Source organism: Camellia sinensis, chromosome 9 (assembly GCF_055761805.1).
Source record: "Camellia sinensis isolate YWXY chromosome 9, ASM5576180v1, whole genome shotgun sequence".
Lineage (NCBI taxonomy): Eukaryota > Viridiplantae > Streptophyta > Magnoliopsida > Ericales > Theaceae > Camellia > Camellia sinensis.
The window spans coordinates 80,647,309-80,674,413 of NC_138969.1; the positions used below are offsets into that span (position 1 = coordinate 80,647,309).

General features: G+C 30.5%; 2 protein-coding genes across 7 annotated transcripts; both read left to right on the forward strand.

Annotated features, from left to right (window-relative positions):
* The first annotated feature begins 608 nt into the window (after positions 1 to 608).
* On the forward strand, positions 609 to 25,285 carry LOC145799576 (uncharacterized). The gene is made up of 2 exons (XM_082889170.1): positions 609 to 954; positions 25,155 to 25,285. The coding sequence occupies exons 1-2, from the start codon at positions 609 to 611 to the stop codon at positions 25,283 to 25,285; spliced, it is 477 nt and encodes a 158-aa protein (XP_082745296.1).
* Positions 21,644 to 27,098, forward strand: LOC114313306 (ras-related protein RABA5a). Of its 6 annotated transcripts, none has more exons than XM_028259688.2 (6): positions 21,644 to 22,006; positions 22,105 to 22,144; positions 24,837 to 25,009; positions 25,155 to 25,305; positions 25,463 to 25,917; positions 26,479 to 27,098. In XM_028259688.2, exons 5-6 carry the CDS (start codon positions 25,581 to 25,583, stop codon positions 26,817 to 26,819), a joined length of 678 nt encoding a protein of 225 aa, XP_028115489.1. In that variant the 5' UTR covers positions 21,644 to 22,006; positions 22,105 to 22,144; positions 24,837 to 25,009; positions 25,155 to 25,305; positions 25,463 to 25,580; the 3' UTR covers positions 26,820 to 27,098. The 6 variants fall into 6 exon arrangements, with proteins under 6 accessions (XP_028115489.1, XP_028115491.1, XP_028115490.1 ...); XM_028259689.2 differs by having other exon boundaries at positions 21,737 to 22,006; positions 25,445 to 25,917; XM_028259690.2 differs by lacking the exon at positions 24,837 to 25,009 and having other exon boundaries at positions 21,650 to 22,006.
* The last annotated feature ends 7 nt before the right edge of the window (positions 27,099 to 27,105 follow it).

Here is a 27,105-nt window from a genome sequence, read left to right on the forward strand (position 1 = left end):
TTTGAATGCATCGGTTGATTGTATCAAATTTCTTCTAAGACAAGGACTTGCATTTCATGGTGGGCAGGATGAATCTGAAAATTCAAGTAACCAAGGAAATTTTCTTGAACTTCTCAAGTTTCAATCTCAAGTTGACATCTCCTGATATTCAAAAAGACATTGTAAATGCAGCCACATTTGAAACTATCAATGTGATTATTAAAGATCTTGGTAATGCACTTTTTTCTATTTTGGTTGATGAAACCCATGACATATCAATGAAGGAGCAAATAGAAGTTGTAATACAATATGTTGACAAAAAAAGGCCAAGTGATTGAGCGATTTTTGAGTATTGAGCATGTTGGTAATAATAATGCTCTCTCACTCACGCAAGCTGTGGAAAATTTATTTTCCATACTTGGATTGAGTATTTCCAGATTGCAAGGTCAAGGATATGATGGGGCTAGTAATATGCAAGGAGACTTGAATGGTCTTAAAACACTTACACTGAAGAAGAATCCTTATGTCTATTATGTTCATTGTTTTGCTCATCAATTGCAATTAGCACTTGTAACAGTGACAAAAAAAAACATGATCAAATTTCATTACTTTTTATTTTGGTTTCTAATATGGTGAATGTTGTTGGAGTATCATGTAAATGTCGAGATATCGTTGGGGAGAAGCAAGCTGCAAAAGTGGCTAAGGCACTTAATACTAGAAAGCTATCTAGTGGGCAAGGCTTAAATCCAGAAATCAATCTTAAACGTGTTGGTGATACATATTGGGGTTCACACTATGGTACTTTAGTCAACTTGGCTGGTATGTTCTCAACAGTGATTGATGTGCTTGAAATGATTTCAAATAATGATTCAAATTCAGAACAACGAGCAGAACCAAATGTATTGTTGGACTCAATTCAATCATTTAAGTTTGAATTCAACCTTCATTTGATGAAAACAATATTGGCTATTACAAGTGAGTTATCGCAAGCACTACAAAGAAAAGATCAAGATATTGTTAATGTCATAAATTTAGTTCAAATTTCTAAAACACAGCTCCAAAAGATAAGGGAGAGTGGGTGGACATCTTTACTTGATGATATATTTTTTTGTGAAAAACATAATATTGATGTTTCTCCAAATGGATGATATGTTTGTAGCTTGAAGAAAAAAAATGCGCAATGCTCAAGAAATTACGAACTTAGATCACTATCGCGCTAAGTTATTTTGCACTGGTTTGGATATGCAAATTCAAGAACTAAATGCTTGTTTCACTTAATTGAACATTAAGTTGTTACTTTGTGTGCATATTTGAATCCATCTAACTCTTTCTCTAGTTTTGACAAGAAAAAATTAATTCATCTTGCTGAATTTTATCCCAAAGAATATTCTCCAGTGGAGCTCATGGTACTTGAAAAATCTAGAAATCCCCTAGATATTGATTTGTGATTATGTAACAAATTTAAGCAGTATATAACAATCCCAATCAAACAATCAAGGCAAATCAACACAACGATTTTAATGTGGAAAAACCACAATTGGACACCTCCAACTGTGATTAAAAAACCACGGGCAACAGCCACAAAACAATCCACTAAGAAGATTTAAAGGAATTACACAGGTATACTCTCAATTACCTAGTGAATCCACGCCTAATTGAACCAACCTCTATGTGCCTCTTCCAACTCCGTCTTCACCTCGGAATTGTCTTTACAATGAGCCACTCCAGAATCCATCGAAGCTTCAGGCTCGAATTCTTCAAAATCCACCGAAGAACAACTCTCTCTCTCTCTCTCTTGTGTATAACAAACAAAACCTTTGATGTACTCTCTTTAAACCATGAGTTGAATACTCAATAAAACATCAAAGAAAACTAACAAAATATCCCCAGCTATAAACCTTAAGAACCAAAAAAAAGATCTGGAGGAATTCAGGAGTAGTCTAGTTTTGGGAGAAAACTAACTATTTATAGAAAACCAAAACTAATCCTAGATTTGAAAGAAAACCCAATCCTTATTGAAATCTGGAAAACTGTGTTCGCGCGGTCCGCTCGAGCGCCCCACAGCCCGCTCGAGCGTCTTCAACCCGCTCGAGCGTCTTCAGCAAAATATGAGTGTGACAAACAGAGGTCCGCTCGAGCACTAGAGAACCCGCTCGAGCGCGAAATCACACATCTCAGTATTTTTTCAGGCGACCAAAACTTTTGAAACCAGGGATTCTCCGCTCGAGCGGGGAAGTGTCTGCTTGAGTGGACAGGCAACTTGGAATGCATTTTTGCATTTTCCTTCGGGGGCGCTGCCCCTCGACCCCGCCATGGCGCTGCCCCGGACCCACCAAGGGGCGCTGCCCCCTCGACCCCACGAGCTGACCGAGCAGCTCGATCCCCGTCATAATCAGCGAAGTGGCAATCTTGAAAGCATTAGCATCACAAACTTCTCTGAAAGGCACAATTCGGATTGGATTCGCATCTAAACACTCATAGCCTCACTGAAATAAAAGTGCGAAAACAAATACAACTGAAAGGAGTTTTGTCAAACGGGGTTGCCAAGAATAAAAACCTAATAATACTTAATGATCAACTTGATACATATATTGTCGAAATGTTATCCAGTAGTGAGATCTCAAGGTTGAATGGAATTGTTGATCTTGCAAAGAAAATTGTGGAGACTGGAAGAGACAAAGTATATACATTGGTGTATTTGCTCTTGATCTGTCGCAACTGCTACTATTGATAGGGTATTTTTAGCTATGAATATTGCGAAGAATCGGTTGCGGAACCGAATGGTTGATGAATGGATGAATGATAGTTTGGTTGTCCACATTGAGAGAGATATTTTTTATGGCATTGACAATGATACTATCATGAAAAGCTTTCAAAAGATGAAATCTCATCGGAATCAATTGTAAAAGTTTAAAATTAAAAATTTTTTGTAATGAATATTAATTTTTTGTATTTACTATTAGCTTGAAAATTTATTATTATATTATTGTTATTGATTGGAGAAGAAAAATTTTGAGATTATAATTAATAGGTAGCCCCTATATTAAACTCCTGACTCCGCCACTAATCAGTATTGCATTGAAATTTTATCATACATAATAATTTGTCCTGTCGTAATTTTTTTTATTTTCAATCAAAATAATTATTATTATTCTCATAATTTTAAAAATATCATTAACATTTACTATAAATATTATTTTTCATATAATTTTTTTATTTGAAATATTTTCTTTATAAACATATATTTAAAAATATATATATATATAAAAATCCGGCACTAATTGTAGCACACTCACTGAATTAACAAGTTTTAACATAAAGTAGCCTCGTTTGGCAATCGAACTTTTTAACTAAAAAGTCAAAAAAATATTAAATTAGTCAAAAAGTCAACAATTTATACCAAAAAGTCAAAGATTCTCTTTTCTCTCTACTTTTTGCACATCTTTTAATAAAAAGTCAAAAAATTATCACAAATATACTAATTTTTTTTAGCTCATCTTTTAACTAAATAACCAAAAAATTATTGAATTAGCCTGTTCCTAAATGATAGCAGAATTCTACTTTTATCATGTAACGGACACCAACACAATTTTAACACATAAGGCGATGCTTTGCAAACTGTTGAACGATGATCAATCCACACAATAATCAATGAACCAGATTCTGTCCAATCTACAGTCATGTTGTTTCTACCCATAGGACTTGCCACGGATATAATTTAAATAATTTATTTTTTAAATTACAATTTAAAAATTATTTATAGATAAAATTAAATTGATTTGATAATTATAATCACGTTTATTTATTATATTTATCTTTTGAAAAATAAATAGTCTAGATTTGAAATAATATTTATTACTTTTTTTATAAATAAATGTCAAAAATTAGTAAATTAATATGTTTACATTTATTGAATCAACTTAAATATTTACATAAATAATTATTATATTTTAATTCAAAAAATAAATAATTTAAATTATAGATAACATCACGGCTCACATATCTAAACAAGATGGTTCAGTCTTTGTAACCTGGAGATAGTGTGTGTCCATAATAAATAAACTTGAAAATGAATATGATGAGATCAACTGTCCCTTCCATTTAAAGCATTTGTATAGGCAATGGCAAGCAATCCCTTCCCATACCCATTTTAGAGCAAAGATTCCCTCTTTTAACTCCGGGCAAATTACAAACACTCCCTCGAAGTTTGGTAAAAATACAGATTTTCTCTTGAGGTTTGAGAAATTACAAATTACCCCCTGAGGGTCAAATTTTCATAACAAATTAGGAGAAATTAGGAGGGAATCTGTATGAAAATAAAAACTTCAAGGGGCAATTTGTTATAAAAATATAAACCTCAGAGGGCGGGATGTAATTTCTCAAACCTCATGGGGGAATCTGTATTTTCACCACACCTCGAGGGGAGTGTTTGTAATTTGCCCATTAACTCCTTTGCTTGACTATTACTTGATGGATTATTGGGTTTACTTTTTGGTCAAATTTTAATAATTCAAATTGTTTACATTTTAAAATTTGTTATGTATTTTATATCTATAAAAAATCAAGTTGATCTGATATCAAAAACTACGTAAATTAAAAGTTTTATTAAACAATAAAACTGTTTATTAAATTTTTTTAATATACGATTTTTAGTCCTTCCGATATTCGATCAATTTAATTTTTTATAGACATGATATACATGACAAATTCTAAAATGCGAGCGGTTTGGATCATTGAAATTGAGCCCAAAAATGCACCCAATCAGCTTCGGCCTCCTCTCTTCCTCCCTGTACCTCTCCTTTCTCTCTCTTTTGCTTGCTTTGCTACAAATAACTTGGAAGTTCTAGTTTTCCACCCTCTTCCTCCTTTGTGAGATGTTTCCTCCCTCCCTTCCATCAACTCCGGGCGTGGCTTCACGGATCTGTCATCACCACCGCCTTCACCTCCGCTGGTTTCTCAGCTCTCTTCCCCACCACCTTCACCTTTGTCGGACTCGCCGACGCCACTACTATCTGCTTGGATGTGGATTTGGGTCTTGTTTTGTTTTGTTTTTATTTATTTTTTTCTTCTGTGTGTTTGTTGTTTTGGGTTTGTCTGGTTTGAAACCTTTGGTTTTGGGTTTGTTTGGCTGATTTTCTTTGAGTCCATTAGTACAGATTTGTTTCAATTTACCCCCTCTGTGGTTGGGATCTATGATATATCTTGAACTTGCTCTATTGCCGAACTTTTATGATCGGCTCTGCTTTGCAGTACGAGCACAGACACGTAATGTGGGTTCGAATATTGTCATAGTTTTTTTCTTCCTCTGTGCTTCTCGTTGTATATCTTGAACTTGCTCTCATTTTGAAGGCATTGGCAGCAATGCCAAATACTCATTGTTACGTCTTATCAGAAATGGATAATAGGTGAATAAAAACTTCAGATAAAATAGTTAAATTTACCCATTTTTAAATAGGGTCGTGCTTCAGACCCCCAGTGGGGGTCAACCCCCAGTGACGTGGCAGTGTGCCATTCGCTGAAATAAAAAAAAAAAAAAAAAAAAAACTATTTTTTTTTTTGGGCCAATCACGGACGACCCCTAGTGACCCCCACTGGGGGTCTTAGGCATTTTTCTTTTAAATGGGTCGTGCTTCAGACCCCCAGTGGAGGTCAACTCCCAGTGACGTGGCAGCGTGCCATTCGCTGAAATAATAATAATAATAATAAAAAAAACTGTTATTATAATATTCTTTTAATCTACGTGTTAGAGAATTTTCAATAGTTATTATTATAATATTATTATTATTGTTATAATTTTATAATGAATAGTATTATTTTGTCAAATTATAGTAATGGTGTTTCAATAGCCACTTATTATTTTGATAAATCTCAATCAACTTTTTTTCAAGTTTGTAGGTGTTGTTTGAATATAAGTTTTTCAGTAATTTTTTTTATTTTATTTATTTTTTGTCTATTGTGACCTTTTTTTAACTGTTTCTAAAAAAAAAATTATATTTTTATATTATTTTTTACTAGACAAATATAAAAAATAAAAAAAATGTAAAATTGAAAAAAAAATTAAATATAATTCATCCCACCAAAAAACATATCATTACAAAAAAAAAAAAGCAATAAATAGTAACAACAATGTTAGGTTGCTCAAAATTTTGTGGCTCAAATGGCTCAAATCACTCAAAATGACGTCGTTTTGACAGATTTGGAGTGTAAAACGACATCGTTTTGACAGATTTGAACCATTTGAGCCACAAAATTTTGAGCTACCAAACATTTTCCAAATAGTAATTTGGTTTGCAAAATTAAAAAATACATTAAATAGTAATTTGGGTTGACATTGCAAAATTAAAAAATACATTAAAAAACAATAAATGACATTGCAAAATTAAAAAATATATTCTCCTATAATTATTCATCAGGAGACAGGGGAAAATAGTAGTTTGGGTTGCTGACATGTGCGGACCACTTGGCAAAAATCTCATTTTTTTCGCATTGTGTAATATATTTTCATTTGAGGGTCCAAATGAGAAATGTCCGTAGTCATTATCAAATGTTCTTCCTTTTTGATCTCATGTTCATGTCTTTGAATCTCATGTTCTTGTCTTTTGATTTCAAGTTCTTTCATCTCCTGTAGTGCTTGAATCTTTTTTTTTTCTCTTTTAGCTTTTTTCTTTTCTTTCTCAGTAAGGTGTTGGTTAAATGTTTCCAACTGTATGCTCATTTTTTGGACTCTAGCTTCAACGACTTGATTTCTCCGAAATAATTCTTTTGCAGCTTTCCTACCCATAGGCCTTTTACCCCTTACAAAGACACTACCCTCACTGATTTGATTATTACCACCAGTTGGATTGTTATCAACACTTGGACTACCGCCATCTTCAAGAGAAATGCAGGTACCCATAGGGAAATCAGGGGTTGAATTAGGGAAAAACGGTGTATGTATCCTTGATTTCACTATGTTCGTAGGAGCTAAATCTTGTCACCTGATATTGTTTTGCAAGATTGGCCAGCAATGTTCAAAGGTAAAATGTTTGTTTTCATCTTGATGGTATAACAGTTTTACTTGAAGCATCTGTATCAATAAAATATTTAATTAATTAATTTTTTTATAAGACAAAATAAAAGACTAACATAATAAATGAAAATGAAATCTTACTATATCAACTTGAGACATCCCACTTGGGTGTAGATTTTCGACTTATGTTTAACACTTACGAAATTTGTTGCAACATTTCATGATTACACCACATCGAGATAAGATAGACACTTGTGTTCTTGAGTGATCATTCTGCAACGAGTAATAATTTTCAAAAATGAAAATGAGATAGCGAATTCCCAACAATTAGGTCTTCAGTAATATGATACCAAGCTCTACAAATTGCCACATCTTCTTGAGTGGTGAATGATTTTCCTCTCTTTGTTTTTATTGAACCTTCCATACTGATTGTGTGAAAAATAAAAAAGAAAAATATAATTGACACAAAATATTTTGCTGTGAACTAAAATTAGTGAAACAAGGTGCATGTATTTATACCACTACAAAAACATGATCTTTTTTTTTTTCTCCTAGCCATTGGTGTCTTGATTGTTTGGAAAAATAGCCCTTTTTTTACTTCCATATTGAAATAGAGCTGTTGGGCTCATGTTACACATTCCAAGACACTACCCTCACCATTGGATCTTTATATCCAACGGCTAATATCAACTTCTAGAATCCTCTTCCTCTCTCTCTCATACATCCCAAGGCGATTGTGTCTCTATCTATCTCTCTATCTCTCTCCATTGCAAAGTAACAAGTGTTGCCTCTATCTCTCTCACTCTTACCGTCTTTCTCTCATCTCTAATCCTCTTTTGATGAATCTTCATCATTTCCAACCCTCTTTTTCTTCATCTCTTAAATCGTCTCTCTCTCTCTCTCTCTCTCTCTCTCCATATATATATATATATATATATATATGTATCTCTCTCTATCTCCATCGGTGAAGCCGAAGCTTGAAGAAATCGATGTTCATATCTTTGTGTATGTGTGTGTGTTTATCTCTCTTTTCATCCCTTAAACTTTCGATTTCAGTCACCGATCACCGATCAACTCTTGATTTCAGTCACCGATCACCAGTCGTATCACAAGAGAGATGAATTTTGGACCTAACCCCTCTCTTCTTCTCTTTCATCGTCTCTGCCTCTCATCTCCCTCTCCATCTCATTCTCCCTATCCTTCTCAATCGTCTCAGCCCAACGCGACCACAACACCCAGTAGATCGGTGAAGAGAGAGAAACAGAAAGAGAAGAAAAAAGATCACAAAATTCATGGATCGCAGATTAGTCACCGATCACAGATCGTCTCCGCCCAACGGCACATTCATGGATCAATGGCACATTCATTTTTTTTCTATAGATCTAACTTACAAAGTATGATATATATTCTTTTTGTTTTGTTTGTAAATTTTGTTGATCATTAGTACATATTCATTAGAACATGACTTTTTTATTTTTTTATATCAATCTATTAGAGTAAAAATTAATTCTTTCATATCCTAATAAAGATACAAAAGAATCAATTTTTAGATGTTACTCTGATGAAAATTTTTATTTTGTTGAATGTTGTTGTTGTTGTTGTTGTTGTTGTTGTTTGAAAATTTTTTCTTGAATGTTGTTGTTGTTTTAGTGAAATTCTGTTTTTTTTATAAAAAAAAATTGTTGTAAAAAAAAATTTGTGAATTTCGCAAAATGAAAATTTCGATCTGTTTTTGTTTGAGTTTTTCTACAAATAGATGAGAAAGAGAGGGAGGGAAGGAAGAAAATCAGTTGGTTTTGGGTGAGCTGGCAGATTTGCCATTTGCCAAAGTTGTTGTCAAACTTGGCAACAGGTTTGACATTTGCCATTTTTAACAGCTGCTATATCTCACCATTGGAGAACCATTTTTCCTCAAAACTGCTATATTATAGTTTTGGCAGCTCCAATGGCAAACTATTGGAAATGCTCTTAACTCTTCTTTTCAATAGAAACATCACATAGGGCCCGCTTGAAAAATTAACTATTTTAGTTAGTTTTTTTGTTTTTTATTTTTTTAATTTGATTAAAAAAGTTATATTTGGAATGATAGTTTATATATATATATATATATAATTTGATGATTGTGAGATAAAAAATGAAATAATTTTGATTTTGATGTAACATTTTGTTTTATTGACTAGTTTAGTCTATTTTTTCTTTTTTGTTCCAATTTACTGACTTCAATTTTTTGAAAATTGAGTTTTTTATTTTCCTTATTTTTTATTTTTAGTGATTTTTTTTAATATTTTAAGCAATTTTTTACTTTTTAGATGCACCAAACCTAAATGTACCTAAAAAGTAAAATATTTATAAAAAGAAATTATTTTAAAAAATCAATAAATATACAAGAATATGAAAATGTACTAAATTTATATATATATATATATATATGGTATTTACTGAATTTTTAAGATTTTTTTTCACAAATATTATACTTTTAATTATTTTTGTATTAAGTTTCCAAAAACAAAAACAAAAAAAATATTAAAAATATTAAAAAAATTCAGTGAAAACAAAAAAAATAAGAAAAATAAAATATTTAATTTTAATAAAAATTAAATTCAGAAAATTAGAACCAAATAAGATGAATATTCTTTTGGGGCTTGACTTATTTTAAAAAAATTATATTTTATTCTTTTTTAGGATAATCATTTTCCATACTATATAGTCTAGAGATCTACTTTAAACTTGAGTGGAAGAAAACGAATTTGGGTACATTAGGGGTGTAAATTTGGCTCAGCCCATATAGACTCAGGGTGGCCTTGCCTGTATCCTATCAAGCTTTCACCAAAAATCGAGTTGGGCCAAACCAATTCCTAAAAAATTAGGCCCAAGCCCAAGTCTATGGGGTAATCGGGGCTCGGGTAGGGCGGACTTGATAGGTTTTTTTTTTTCTCTCTCTCTCTCTCTCTCTCTCACCAAAATAGCTTGAAAATGACGTTGAGTGTCAAGTAGGTCGTGCACCAAATCGAGCCTAGATCGGGTCGGGCCTTGGGCGAAGCTAGGCCAAAAAAATCATGGTCCAGGCCCTAGCTTGGGAGGTTGGGCCTGGCTGGGCCTTGGGCAGGCTTCGGGTTGGCAGGCCAGTTTTACAATCCTAAGGTATGCTTCATTTCTCTTCTTTTTTTAAAAAAAATTTTTTAGGTGAGATATTTCATGTTGAACAGTATTTGAGGTTAAAAGATAGCAAAAGTAATCCCTAGGGGATTGGCCTTATTGAAGATAAGATTTAAAATTTTGAATTACAGCCGCTTCAAGGGATCATTGGAGGTTTCTTCGATCATTTACTTGAAGGTTTTGAGATTAATTGAGACATGCACAAATTGACTCGAACACTCTTATCAAATAACAGGGAAAAAAAAAACAAAACAAAAAAAGAAAAAGAAGAAGGATTGCAAAAGTTAGAATGGTGTGCTATCTGGAGTATAACACACGTAATTTATTGTTACCAAAAGGGTAAATTACACTTACACCTTCGAGATTTTGTTTAATACATATCACCCCTCTGACGTTTGAAAAATTACACTAACCTCCTTGTCATTATAAATATTTAGATAGAATGAAAATATTAAACTCACGCACTCTATCTTTTCTTGCTTTTCTTTACTTCATTTTTTTCCCTCTTTTATTTGCTTTACTTTTTTTTTTTCAATGTAATTTCCTCTATTTTTCTATTAGGAGTTGTTGCCTTTTATATAAATAAGGAGTTTGTGAAATGAGACTATTAACAACAGGGGTGAGAATGTAATTTCTAGAATGCCAGGGGGTGGGATGTAATTGGATCATATCTCATGGGTGTCAGTGTAATTTACCCTAACCAAAATGAAGCCATAAATCAATTTTACATTTACATACATGAATTTCAATCATTTTTCTACATATTTATATATTATATAAGCAAAAGGAGGTTTCTACCCACAAGCCTTGTGGGAGCTCTAATATTTTAAACTAAAATTTTTAATTTTTTTGATTTTAAATAATTAAAAAAATTCAAGCCAAAAAAAAATTTAATATCTCTTAATTTATGACTTTCAAATGGAAAGTATATCAAATATATAAAATAAAAAATGGAAAGTATACGAATCCATTTCAAAATTCAAATTTGAGGGGCACTAAATATGGAAAGTAATTCATTAATTTAAATTTAAATTTATAATAATTTATCCCATAATATATAAGTTTTAAATAATGATATATTCCATAATTTATCTATATCTATATATATGCACTATTATAATTGAAAAACATTGTCATTTCATTAAGGTTGAAAGTTGTAAATTATTTTCTCATTTTTTTTATTTTGTTTAATTTTTGTTAATATGTGTTACAATATAATTGGTCTATAAATTAATTTTACATTCTTAAAATAAAATTTCAAAATTGGATTCTTACTTAAATTATATTACTATAATTGAAATAAAATCAATATTCATTCCTTAACTTTTGCATCCTTTATTAAATTATAAAATAAAATTCCAAATTTAAATTCTTCTTCAAATTATATTACTATAATTAGAATGAGATCAATATTCACATGTGTCATAATAATGTGTCATAATATTATTGACCTAAATATAATTTGTTTTAAATACAAGTGTTCAAATTATTATCGCTATTAAATTTTTTTTCTTTTTGTCTTATATTTTATAAAAAACTTTATATCCTTCTAAACTATAAGGACATGAACAATAATATTTTTTAATATAATTTTTTTTTAACAAAAGAACAAAACATAATTTTTTTAACACTGGCCAAACATGGTGGATTTTGTTAATTTTTTTTAATCTCAATTGTCAATTAAGGAAATTAAAATAAAGAATAAAGATATTTTTGGCTCAAATTGTTAAAAAGTAACTTTTGCCAAAATAAATTAGAAAGAAACGTTATTTTATTTTATTTTTCATTAAAAGTGATAGTTTGTTAAACTTTTTTTATTTAAAAAAAAGAGAGGGTTATAGGTGATAATTTATTGTTCATCTAGAATTATTTTTAGATTAAATGAAAATACGATATTAAATTTTCTTCTTACCGTTTTTTTATTCAAATACTTTTATTTTGTAATAAATTTGTTTTTATTTTATTTAATATTTTATTGTAATTTTTAAATTAAAAATAATTTCTAAAAAATTATATTTAAATTATTTATGCTATTAAAAAAAGTAAATTTTTTTAATATCAACGTAGTGGTTGTTTGGAAAGGGCTAAATAAGAATATTTTTTTCCTTTTTACGAAAATATGTACAGAAAAGTAGAGATCTTATGTTACCCAAAACAGATAAATAAGTATACTTTTTACGAAAAAATGTGTAGAAAAGTAGAAATGTGATATGACCCAAAAAAATAAAAGGTGTATTTTTTAAAATATTTTTCCAAAAAAATTCTATTGAAAATCTTAGGTATATTGTTTTTTATTTTGGAGAAAATTAGTCTAAGGTCTCTCTCCTATTTTTAATAATGGAAAAGATCCACAATATTATTTTGTGATACCTAAAGTCCCTCAACCCCCGACACCCATATATCACAAAGAAATTTGATCCCCTTCAAATCAAATTGCATCTCCCTCTATTTCTCTCTCTGACGAACTTCACCTCCATCGCCAGAGTTTATCGTCATCATCGTCGTCTTCTCCAACTCTCTCTCCTCCATCAAGCGAAGCTCAAAACATCTTTATCCATGGACGATTTCACCAATATCGGAATCGAAGCGTATCGCGACGAGAAGACAACCTAATGATGGAAGTAAACAATGATATCATCACCATCAAGGCCGATGATGGAAGTGATACTGTCACTTTCATGTTTGAAAGCCCTAGTAAGCTTCTCTTAGTTCTTCCTCCTCCGGCTTCGTCCTCTACTGGTCCTAGAATAAGGTCTTTCTCTCTCTCTCTCTCTCTCTCTCTCTCTCTCTCTCATACAACTCATACGCATACAAACATCTATATATATAGTATGAAGTTAAACTGTTTGACAAAATACTTCTTAGAACTCCAAAACACATAACTGTGAAATTTGATTTGACAAAACTCTTCTTAGAACTGTAAGACATATAGTTGCGAGTTTTGAAACTAACCTGTTTGATAAAATGCTTCTTAGAAAAACAATCACAAAGAAAAACAATCACAATTTTCTCTGGTTTGTTCAAAATACAAACAAAATTGTGATTTTTTTTTTTTTTTTTGCTTTCTAAGTAGCCCGATTTTCTCTACTTTGTTCAAAACACAGAGAAAAATTGTGATTGTCTTTTGGTTTCTTAGTAACCCAATTTTCTCTGGTTTGTTTAAAACACAGAGAAAATTGTGATTGTTTTTGGTTTTGAAGTATGCCAATTTTCTCTGGTTTGTTCAAAACACTAAGAAAATTTCTTTGGTTTGGAGAGAATTTCTCTAGAAAGTTCAGAGAAAACTAAAGAAATTTGCAAACCAGAGAAATTTGGAGAGAATTTCTCTGGGAAGTCCAGAGAAATTCTCTGGATTGAAATTTCTATAAAAATATTTGATGTCCTTTATGCTATAAAATCTTAATACCAAGGACCCTAAAAAAAATCCCCTTTATTTTGTTGATTAATATTAAATTTTTAATTAATTTTATTTATTATTAAAAAAATAAATTAGCAAATAATTTATATATTTGTATATATAATTTTGCTTTGGTTGCTCAGGTTATTTGGTGTTTTTTTCCAAGTCCACTTAAATTTAATTTGAATTTTTAAATTTCTACATAGGTCTTCACTTAATTAAAAATTCTGTTGTTCAATATTTAAAAAACATTTAAGCTTGACTAAAGTTTGTTTGGGTTGAGCTTATCTAAATTTGAAATTCTAGAAAGAAGATTGAAAGTTACATGGTTAAACAAATTAAAAAATAATAAATAAATTATGATAAAATTATAGGACTTAAATTGTAGATTTCAATCTTCTTTATTTTTGTAATTTGTATACAAAAATTTAAATATTTATATTATTTTTGATAAAAATATATTGATAATTTTTTCACATACCGCACATAATACGGGTTACCACTAATTAAGATTACCACTAGTCTATATTATATATTAAGCAAAAGGGGGTTTTTAACCCCCAAGACTTGTGGGAGCTCCAATATGCTAATCCTAATTTTCTAATTTTTTGCTTTTAAAAAAAAAATTTAACCTCAGCATTTATTAACTTCTCTCAACCCACAAGACTTTTTGACTTCTCTCATAATTGCTGCAGTACCTTTTCCAAAACAAATAATTTGTATATTAAAACAATTTAAAACAAATATAAATATCTATATCTATATCTATATCTATCTATTTATTTATATCTATCTTTAACCTACAAGTTTTGTGGGAGTTCCAATATTTGAACCTTAATTTCTTAATTTTTTTAATTTTTTTTTGAAAAAAAAAACTTAGCAATTATTTAATACTTCCAAATCTTTTTAACTCACTACAACATTTTCTTAGTTTAGTGACATTTGAAAGCGCCACAAAACTATTGGTTTAATGACATTTTTTAGTCTTGTGGCATTTTGAACAAGTGCCATTTGTATCCGTGCCACGGTAGATACTAGTGCCACGGTAGATACTTGCAAGTGTCACTACACCATCATGGCTAAAAACTTTCAATGGCATTTTGATGTCATGGTAGATATTATTTGTGGCACTATCGAGCGCCATTAAAAAAAGAGTTAGTGACACTTATAAGTGTCATTACACCATTAAGACTAAAACCTTTCAGTGACACTTTAATGTCATGGTTGGCACTATTCGTGACGCTATCAAGTGCCATTCGTGACAATAATTCGTTGTAGAACGATTTGATCCGCTCTTGCAGAGACTCGAACCGCCAACCTCCCGTACCATAAACCTTATACACCACACTCTTCCCACTACACCTCTACAGCACCACATAATTATATATGCAACATATATTATTTATATAGTACATACATCCATATTAATATAAAAGTATATGTATAAACATAATTATTTTATTGAACATAATTTATGTAAAATAAACTATTTACTAGCAAAATAAAAAAAAGACCACTTTTGGCTACTAATTGTTTTTTAGTTTCTAAAACACTTAACGTTTGCTGGCCACAATTGGATTTGGTCGCCGAAGATGCACTTTCAGCTACCGAAATTTTGGTCACCAAAAAATTTAATTCCTGTCTTAAGATTTTAGTTCTCCCGTGCTAAAAATGACCACTTTTGGCAACTAAACTTATTTTTTAGTCGCCAATTGTAGACTTTTGGCTACTAAAATTTTTTTAGCTAGTAAAACCCTTATAATCAGCAACCAAACTTATTTTTAGTCGCCAATTATAGACTTTTGGCTACTAAAATTGTTTAGTCGCCAAAAAGCTTTACTTTTGGCTACCAATGCTATTTTGGTTGCTAAAAGCTGTACTTTCAGCGACCAAATTTTTTTTGGTCAGGAAATTTAGTCACCGAATGTGCTTTTTCCTATAGTGTATATTGAGTTTAATTTATTTATTTTTAATCATTTACTGCATTTTAAAAATTTAGAAAATATATTGGCATTTTTTATTTTTTAAAAAATGCCATTATAAGTTTGGAAAGTTTTTGGCTTAGTGACATTTCTCAAAATGCTATAAAATATTTGTTTATGACACTTTTCACCTAAGTGCCATAAAAAGTAATTTGCACCTACCTAGTGTCCTGACATTTTTTTAAAAATGCCATTGCTACTAAAGTTTAGTGGCATCTGTTGGTAAATGTCACGAACATAATTTTTTATGTCATTATTTTATAAAATGCCATAAAATTGATGTGACATTTATTTATTGAAATGCCACTAGAGCCTTATATGTTTGTAATTCTGTGGCATTTTTCTAAAACATTTAATGCCAATTTTTATTTTTGTGACATTTTCTAAAAATATGCCACTAGTGTAGTGTCACTAAAGTGTAAATTTGTTGTAGTGACATTTTTGTTGTAGTGAAGTGACACTTTTTTTAATTAAAATGCCACTAGAGCCTTGTATGTTTATGGCTCTGTGACATTTTTTCTAAAAAATGCCACCAAATATTCTTTTTATGATATTTTTTAAGAACATGCCACTAGTATGGTGTCACTAAAATGTGTTTTTGTTGTAGTGACTTTTCCAACACACACTCTTTTTAACTTTTCACATACCTATTGCAAACAGTGAGTCTCTTTTTTGTTTTCTCCTTCTTGACTTCTCACTTCTACACTTTTAACTTCAGTAACCACGTATGCAAACAGTAATTCTTCTTTTTATTTTCTCATTTTTGACTTTTCCTTTTGTTTACTCTTTTAATATTGTAGTCAGATAGCGCATAAAAATATTTGTGATTTTTCTAGCGAATAAAAAAATTATAATTTGATTTTTTAATATGATTGAAGTTAGATAAATAAAAACCCTCACAAAGAGAAAAATATGATTATAATTAGTTGAATGATTCTTTTTTTTTAAAATGTGATTGTAATTAGTTTGATAGTTCTTTTTTTTCATTTATTTATTTTATTATGGGAAAAATGTGATGTGATTGTAATTTGTTCAATGAATCTTTTTTTTAATATGATTGTTGTAGTTAGTTCAATGGTTTTTTTTTTAATGTTATTTAATCTTTTTATTTACTATTTTAATTTTATTTTTAATATGATTGAAGTTAAATAAACATAAACACTCACAAAGAAAAAAATGTGATTGTAATGTGATGTAATTGTAGTTTGTTCAATGGCCATTTTTTTTAATATGATTGTTGTAGTTGGTTCAATGGTTTTTTTTTTTTAATGTTATTTAATCTTTTTATTTACTATTTTAATTTTATTTTTAATATGATTGAATTTAGATAAACATAAACACTCACGAAGAAAAAAAATATGATTGTAGTTAGTTCAATGGTTCTATTTTTTTAATGTGATTGTAGTTAGTCAATGGTTCTTTTTATTTATTTATTTATTATGAGAAAAATGTGATGTGATTGTAGTTTTTTTAATGGTTCTTTTTTTTTAATGTGATTTAATCTTTTATTTACTGCTTTAATGGTTTTTCTTTACAATTATTTATGAAAAAAATATTTGTGATTTGATTTGATTTTTTTTCTGAACTGATTTTTAAAGTACCAATTATTGATAATGATTAGATTGTATTTTAAAAAAAAATTGTAATTGATTTTTTTGACTTACTGTGTTTTTTGAAAAAAAATTATTGTGTTTTTTTAACTATCAATTCACTTAATTTGTGATTTGATTTTTAACTCACTGTGTTTTTTAAAAAACAAAATGGATTGTACTCAGTAGGGTCACATAATACCAATTATTGATGATGATTAGATTATATTTTGAGTCAAAAAAATTTGTAATTGATCTTTTTAACTCACTATGTTTTTTGAAAATAAATTATTGTGTTTTTTAATTATCAATTGACTTAATTTGTGATTGATTTTTTTTAATTATTGACGATAATTAGATAATATTAAAAAAATTGTGATTTGTATGATTGAAGTTATCTCATTTTGTTTATAATTTTATTTTTTAATATGATTGAAGTTAACTTACAAAAGAAAAATGTGATTGTAGTTTGTTCAATGGCTATAAATAATATTTTTATTTACTATTTTAATGGGTTTTTTTCCAATTATTATTTTTTTATTATGAGAAAAATATGATTGTACTTAGATAGTATTATAAAAATTGTGATTTGTATGATTGAAGTTATCTCCTTTTGTTTATAATTTGATTTTTTTAATATGATTGAAATTAGATAAACATAAGCACTCACAAAAAGAAAAATGTGACTGTCGTTTGTTCAATGCTACTAAATAATCTTTTTATTTACTATTTTAATGGTCATTTTTTTGAATTATATTGTTTAATATGAAAAAAATGTGATTTTAGTTAGACAGCATTAAAAAAAATGTGATTTGTATGATTGAAGTTATCTCATTTTATTTATAATTTAATTTTTTAATATGATTGAAGTTAGATAAACATAAACACTCAAGGGCGTTTTTAAGGAAAATTGAGTTTTTAACCCCAAGGCCTGTGGGAGTTTCAATATCCCAATTTGAATTTTCTAAATTTTTTATTAAAACAAAAACTCAGCATTTATTGATTTGGTCAAAATCTCCTGATCAACATTTATTAACTTTTTTTCAATCCACATGCCTGCATTTATTGATTTGGTTAAAATCTTCTGATCAACATTTAAAATCCCCTCATATAAATAATTATAGATACAATCTGAATATTGTTACTGCAGTACCCTTTTCAACTTTTCTCATATACTATGGTTAGTAATAAGATTGTTAAATTATTTTTTATAAAAAATCTTAAAAAACATAATTTATATATTAAAAAAAATCTAAAACAAATATAAATATTTATAATTATCTCATACATAGCACGGGTGATAGGCTAGTTAAGATGATGGAAAAGTCTTATTCTAGGGAAAAAAAGATTCACATAATAATGTGATATAAAATGAGATAGAAGTTTGAGAGCATGAAAACTAGATTATCTAGGAAAAAAAGATTCACATAATAATGTAAAATGTTTTTGTAGGAATCTTTTGGGAAGTAGCTTTTTATCCAATTTTTACCTTTTTACACATTTTAAATTATATAACTCCTCATATTTTTTATTTACAAAAAGATAAAATTAATTTTTTACTAATTTTTTATCAACTTTTCAAAATATTCGTAGTAGATTTATTGTAACTTTACCCATGGCCATACCATCTTCATAGTAGGCACTAGCCATCCCTATAAAAGAGAGAGCATGATAAATGCCAGAGGTGGTCCTCTTGTAATGTAAGGTCCTCCCCCCCCCCCCCCCCCCCCCCTCTCTCTCTCTCTCTCTCTCTCTCTCTCTCTCTGTGTTTAATGAAACACCAAATGCTGAGGTGTCACCATTTACATTACGTGGTCACCACCTAGTAGTTGTTGCCTTTCCATATCCATACAATGCTATCTATCTTCTCCCACCATTATGTTATTTCCCACTAACACTAAAATCTAAATCTAATTCTCGTGGAATCATGATCGTTTCATTCCCCCAATAGGGCCAATCTATAAAAATTTAATAGTAGGTAATAGTAGGTATGGTTTATATATATACAAAGAAAAATAATTTAGTGTAACGGGTACAATAGGTGGTATTTCGAGGCGGTTCAAGATATTTTTGATATTGTTATGTAAATATTAAAATGAGATATTTATTTATTATTTTTGAAATATTAAGACATGAAAAAAAGATTTTTATAAAAAAAAAATTATAAGTTTTAACCAACGAATTAAATAAACACCTTAGTTGTTTCTTCCTCAATCATATTCAAATATTATCAAAAATTCATATTATAAAGGATTCAGAATAGCAGTAGTCGTACTAAAGTGACTAATGTGAGAACCATGGAGCAGGAGTGACCCCATTAAGGGGGTGATGGGGCCCTAGCAATAGTTATTGAATGCAATAAGACACGCCATTACATACCCGTTACATTAAATATCAATAACGTATGCATTTACTTAGGGTAGGTTAGAGTTTCCTATATGAAAAATATTTTTTATTTTTTATTTTTTGATAGAATGTTAGTGAATTAATAGTTAGATTACTACATAGACTAATTTCTCCACATAAACTCAAATATAAAATCTTACATTGGCACATTTATGCCCTCTCAACATTACTTGGGTTGGAGTTCGAATCTCCCTCTACGAAATCTTTTAAGATTTGTAAAACATCATTATTATATTTATTTATAATAACAATAATCTCATTTGTTGTGATGTTAAAAGGATTGAAACTAATATAGTGTGAAGACACAGCAATAAATATGGTAAAATATATATTTTAATGTAAAATAATAATAATAATAATAATAATAATAATAATAATATCATTTTTTGGAAGGGGATTGTTTGGTATGAATTTGGAAGGAGAATTGTTTGGTATGAGATGTATATGGACTGTTATGATAGGTGTTTTGGGTGTTAGGGAGATTTTATTTTCTTTTGTTTTCTTGCTTTGTAGGTTGGTTTCTCACGAGCCATGGTGTAGTGTTAGTAAATGATTGGCTTGCTTTCTGATCTCGACCTAGTTGAAATCATTTAGTTTGATATGATATTTATGCACTCGTCTCCTTTTATAGATGTTCATCTCTGTATTTTGTATAACTGATTTTCATCAATATAGTTATTTTGCTGATGAAAAAGAAAATTATTTTTTCATCCAAATAACTAACGAATTATTAATGAAAATGAAAATGTATTATTTGAATTAAAATTTTAAGAGAATCAAACATAATATAATGAAATTCAAGGAAGGTCAAACATAATATATAAAATTTGTGAGACAAATTGTATTTTTAAAAAATTTCAAGGCAGGTCATTATAATTTACCTTTTTATATTCTATTTAGTTTATTAGAATAAAATTCTTTTGAGACTAACTGTATTTTCAAAACAAATTCAAGGAAGGTCACCATAAGTTACATTTTTATGCTCTATTTGGTTTATTATAATGAAATTCTTGTATGACTAAATTTTTTTCAAGGAAGTTCACTATAATTTATCCTTTTTGCTCTATTTGATTTTATTAGAATGAAATTGAGTGATCATTACTTAAATATTGTTATAGAATGGCATTGATAATTTATGATGTATTTATTATTATTTTTAAATTAACCAAATACAATTTTTTTTTTTGTTTAAATTCTCAAAAATTATTTTAAATGGGTTTTTGCTTGTCTTTATTGATTTTTTTTTTTTCATATTTATCCAATTTTTTTACTTTGTAAAAATAAAAATATTAGATATGTCTAAAAAAGTTTTAAAAAAATTAACTAATATGAAAAAAATTACTAAATACAAATGAAAAATCAAACAAAAATGTACACAAATTTTTATTGGATTTTTTTAATATTTTAATCAAATCATTTTACCTTTTAAATATATTTAAATTAGAAACATAAACAACAATTCATTTTTAAAATAATATGGGTTTGGCTTTTCTCAAGTTGTCATTTCAACTTAAGAGAGTATTTGGACTTAGTATGTCTATTTGAGAATCGATTTTGGTGATCTAGCCGTTCATTTTTTTGGATTTGTTAAATAAAATATTCATGCACAAAATCAAGATCATTGGATATCAGTAGATATATATTTCAATCATATTTATTTTTAAAAAATAGACGATAAACATAATTTGAAGAATAATCATCTATTTTTTATAATACAAATTTAATTCAAACATATAATTACTAATATTCGATCATATTCTATTCAATCTCTTCAAATTTTCGCATACTGAGACTTGAACATAAGAAAAATTTAGGCCTTGTTTGGTTTGTGTTTCTCAAAAAATTTTGAGAAAAATTCTCTACAAATAAGTTTTCAAAAGTAGTCAATCCAAACAAATTTTCCCAAATTTTTTTTTCAAAACTTGTTTGGTTTACAAGTTTTCTAAACAAATCTCTCTCTCATACACATCAAATCAATCACTTTTTCCAAAACTCTCTCTCAAAATAATTTTTTAAAACATCTTTTGAAAAAAAATCAAACCAAACAAACACATGTTTTTCAAATACAAACCAAACAAGCCCCTAATCTTTTTCGATTTTATAGAAGGATGATTCCATAATATTTCACACAACCATTCCAAGTAACCAAACGAAACCCTAGAAATTGGGCATACTCTCTACCCTGTATATAAGACGTTGGAGTTCCTGTTCATTCCCCGTCACTTTTTAGCATTAGCAGTAGCAGAGAAGAGAGAGAGAGAGAGGTTGGTTGGGCCAAGAAGCCTGCTGATGAAATTGTCCCGCAAACTCAGATCTGGTCCAGTTTCTGGCCCATTTCACGCAGGCTTTTGTTTGCTACTGTGTTGAATCTCTGTGTCGTCTCTCTCTCTCTCTCTCTCTCTCCTCTGTGTGCCCGCGTCTTCTCTCCTCGAATCCCCAAACCAAACCCTAATCTCTCCCCAACACTGAACCGCCAACTCGATTTTTGGTATTTTCTTCTCTTGATTCTTCAATTAATGCACTTTCGATAGTCTCTGTTAGTTGATCCATATTTTGACTCTTCTGATTTCTGATTTGATCACACAGAGAGAAGAGGGAAAAGGGTTGTAACTCTACTCCATCAGAGGTAGGTATTTCAGCAATTATTCAGTTTGATTTCTTGGATTCTTTATGAATTTGGCAATTCCTTGTATTTTGTGTCTATGAGCCTTTGAAATCATCAGATTTTTGTTTGTTTATATATGTATGTGGGTTGTTTGTTAAATTGAGAAATTGAAGTTCTTGGCAATGCTTACTTTGCCAATTTTGAAATGCCATGTTCATTTGTTGGGTTTGTGAAGGGTTTGACTTTAACTTGAACCAGTCAATGGTCTAGAGCTGAAACAAATGAATCACTTTTTTGAGACAATAGGAAGCACCAAGAAAATGTTACTTTTTTTTTTCTGTCAAGAAGTTGTTTGCATTATTTTTTAATTGCTATATATCGGGTCTGATCTATATTTAAACAAATTGGATCTTGGGTTGGTCCTGGACAATATGAGACAACGAGCATGTCAAGGAGAAAATCCTTCCACACAGAACCTTTCAAACATACAAATTTCAAATAAATAAAAGAAAAACCGCTCAAACTTATATTAATACTTTCTATTTTTATTATATTTTCTTATGTTAACAAAGAAAATTTGTAGTTAACATCAATCTTCAATAATAATTCATATTTTTAATAGATATATTACAACTAAAAAAAAAAAATTAAAATTAAAATATATATGCACTCCCAATCTTTGAAACGTCTATATGCCCGTGCTCCCCTACTCCCCCCGTCCATGCTTCCATCCTTGTTTTGTGCAACTAAGCTCTCCAGTGCACAAATGCAATAATGACATTATTTGATAAGCAAATTTGGTTAAAAAACTCAGTAATCACATCACATCTACTTTACCTCCTTGTGGTTTGACCTCGTGGCACTTTACTTTCATGTCGTTCAAACTAAATACACCTCTATGTGGTTTTGGCCATTTTGCATCCTATTGTAATTAATTTGGTCAAAATTAAGATTTTGTGCAACACAGTCAATTTGTAGAGTGGATATGAAAAACAGAAAAAGTGAGCCAATTTTTCATAGTAAAAAAGAAAATTTGTATTCCATTTTCTTCATACATGCACCTTGTTCCATGGAACCACCACGACTCTTGCCACCTCTCCAGCACCTTCTATCTCCTGCCTTACCACCCCGTCGACCTCGCCATCCTTCTATTCTTCTTAGCCACTCCCTCCACAGCCTCCTTTCCTCATCCTCCACCATCCCCCTTCCCCCAACACCATCTGCCCTCGCCTCTCCAAATCCCATAGCTACCTTCGTTGCCTCCTCTCCCCTCTCATGGTCATACAATTTGTTCGTGGGCATCATCTGGTCATATGACCAGCCTCAAGGTTTTTTTAAGGTGGACATTTTGTTTGTGGGCATCAAATGCTCGGATGCATGGGTAGAGAGGAGATGGATTGTCAAAAGATGGACGTTTCATAGCAATTTGATGCCCACGATCTGGAAATGTATATATATACATATAATAGTGATATATATACTGTATATATGTATATGTACATATATACATATAATTAGAAATGTTATTAGATTAAAAATTATGATAAATGTTACAAATTATTTTATAAAATTAGTAGTCTTTAATATGTGGTTTAACTAGTTAATATGTGACTAAGTGCTTGTTTGGCAACTTGGCTTTTTTAGTGGCATTTTGGCATTTTTATGAGGTGAAAAAAGTTGTGTGTTGGTTTTTCTTTAGTTGAATAGATAGTGATAATGGAAAAAATGATTGATTGATGTGTAACATTTTTGGCTTTTTTAGCCAAAAACTTGGCTGCCAAATGGGGCCTAATTTAAAATTTTATGCTCATAACTGAAAAGAGAAAGAGAAGATAGCATAGGAGTATTAAGGTCATTTTTCACTTTCCATTGATGGAGTTATTGTTGCATTTTAGTCCAAAATCACATGGGACATCTTTGACTATTTTTGAACGAAAAGGAGTAAAGTGTGCTCTAGGGCTAAACCACAAGGGTAAAGTGGATGTTGCCAAATTTTAAGTCAGTAGTTCAGTTGGCATTTTGGTTGCTACACCACTTTGTGCTATGTTAGTGAACCTAATTTTCTTTACCTTATTATGTGGTCAGGAGTTTTAGGATTGTGCCATCTATAGTTCATTGCTTGTATGCAAAGTTATCTAGGTTTTCTATCTTTTGAATTTTAAGGTGGCCAATGGGGTAGATTCGTTAGTAAGGTGTTTCATAGACATTTTGAAAGGTTATATAATTGCCATTTTATAATTAAAATTGGTAGTTGGCAATGCGAATTCCCAACGCAAACATGGTTTCTAATCATTTATTATTGTTTGCCTACTTTTTTTGTCTCATAACCATGCATTGTTGTGCATCATTGATCAATGTTATACTAGTAGTTTCGTAATACTTTAGAATGGGTAATCTGTCAGTTGATCCGTGTTTAGTTGGGTCACCTAATTATTGAATTAATGGGCTTGGTGAAACTTTCTTGAGGCTCAACGTTTACGAACTATTTCTCCATGCTTCTCATCTTATGTTTGTTGTTGCACATTATTTTCCAAATTAACACTGGCTTTACTATGAAAATTGTTAGGATTGAAAATTGGAGTTTAGTTAATATGAGAGCTGCTATTAGGCATTTTTATGGGCAAGCTAGAAAATGTTGAAGATTAATTTCTTTGTTGCAACATGTTTGCTATGATTTCTTTTTGAGAGTGATGCAAGTCATTATTATGTTTAGGTTTGAGTTTAGAAGAGCGTGGAGAAGTGAAAGAGCAAGGACAAGCAAAGTGGAGCGAGAGTGGGGATCTAGAATAACAAAGTGTTTGGCCCTAGGGGGTAAAAAAATGTGGAGCTTGTAAGAGGGCTGTTACATGCAACAATCACCGCTGGGCTGTCAGTTCCAAATATCAAGTATGCTTTTCTTTCGAGATAATTATTCTACTGGGAGAGGCAACTTTATTTTGTGGGAACTTTTGAAAAGAAATAACAGTAAAGAAGCTAAGTAAATCCTTCTGTACAAGTTTGTAGATTCCTGATGCTTGCCTTGAAACTGCAGGTACATTAAAGCTTGCCTTTGCAACCAGATTGGAATCTGAAGTAGAGAAAGCTCTCGATATATTGTGGTTATGGGGCTACGAGGAGTGGGACTCGGGAAATAACAGAGGGAAACTTATTGTTCCTGATTAGACTGCGTTACCTTCCCCATTGTAAGTATTGGTATATATTGTATTCTTTTCTTGCTGCTTCTAAGTAATTGAGGGACTCTTGCTTTTGAGTTTTATACCTAGGCTGCTTTCCAAAGCTCTTATTACCCACTGTTTTTGTCCTTATATTTTCTAATTTCAGCTCATCGTCTTGAAATAGGGAATGTTTGATCTTTTCTTCATTATTTAGTTCCTGTACGAAAGTCCCACGGAGTTGAAGACCTTATATCAGAACATATGGTTGTCTAGTTGTTTGTGACATTGTACCCTGGTTGAAAATGGCATTTTATTCTGAGGAGCGAACTGAGGATTACCTTTTCAAGATTGTTTTGATTGGTGATTCAGCTGTTGGGAAATCAAACTTGCTTGCTAGATTTGCAAGGGATGAGTTTTATCCTAATTCAAAATCAACCATAGGAGTAGAGTTCCAAACTCAGAAAATGGATATCAATGGGAAGGAAGTTAAGGCACAGATCTGGGACACAGCTGGTCAGGAGCGGTTCAGGGCTGTTACATCTGCGTATTACAGGGGTGCAGTGGGAGCTCTTCTGGTCTATGACATCAGTAGACGTCAGACATTTGATAGCATTAGCAGATGGCTTAACGAACTTCACAGTAAGCACCACAACTAAATGATGTTTGGTCCATTTTGTTTATGCTTCTTTTCCCTGTGAGCATTTCTCTTTGGGTACAGAACTGTTTTAGCAGCAGAATGATTTTGGCATATGGCAATGATTATCAGACCTCTGAAATGAGTAAAGAGAAATAAAATTTTCACACCAATTAATAAGATGATAATGCCACAAATAATTTATTAATGGCTTTTAAGAGGTTAATGTTATTGAGTTTTTTATTGGCTGATGAACATTTAGAGCTTTGTTGATAAAATATTATACACAGAAAGGTTTAATTAATATGCCATGTTCTCTGTTGCCATTTTTGTTGTCTTCATAATCACATTATTAATTATCAACAAGAGGCTAGTTGATTAGTGTTAGATGAGCTGCAGATGATCTGAGTTTGGTCATAGCTATTGTTATGTGATTGTAGCGATGCTCATGTGTACATAGTGTTCTTGAAATCTACTTATGCTGCTAAAAAAAGATTTTACATTGTTCTTTACCTAGTTTGAGGAGCGGAGGCTTGATTTTCTGTTTTGTTTTTGATTTTGAACAGCTCACTCTGACATGAATGTAGTTACAATACTAGTTGGGAACAAGTCTGATCTTAAAGATGCAAGGGAGGTTTCAACAGCCGAAGGCAAGGTCTTGGCTGAGGCACAGGGTTTGTTTTTCATTGAAACTTCAGCCCTGGATTCGTCCAATGTAGCCACTGCATTCCAGACAGTTGTAAGAGAGATCTACAATATTTTGAGCCGAAAAGTAATCCAAAGTCAAGAGCTCAAGAAACAAGATCCTACATGGATGGGGAACGGAAAGACTGTTGTTTTACAGGGAGATGGGAACCAAGAAGTAGATAATCAAACTAAAAAAAGTTGGTGGTGTTGTTCATCCTAAAGTAGATAATTAAACCACCACCCTTTTTTTCTGCACAGCTGGTTCTCCCAAGCCCAAATTTGTAACTTCTTAAAGTTTGACATTTGTTGCCCCTCATGTAATTCATTTTTTGTTGAATCAACAATTTTTTTTTTTTTTTTTTTTTTTTTGGGTTCCTTTTTGGGGCTGCGAGGAGAAAGCGGAGTAGAAAATGTAAATGTCTTGAAGGAGATAAAAGGATTTTTCTATAATATTGAATATTTTTCAGTGTATGACTTCTTTGACTTTTTTTGTTCTCCAGGCCATT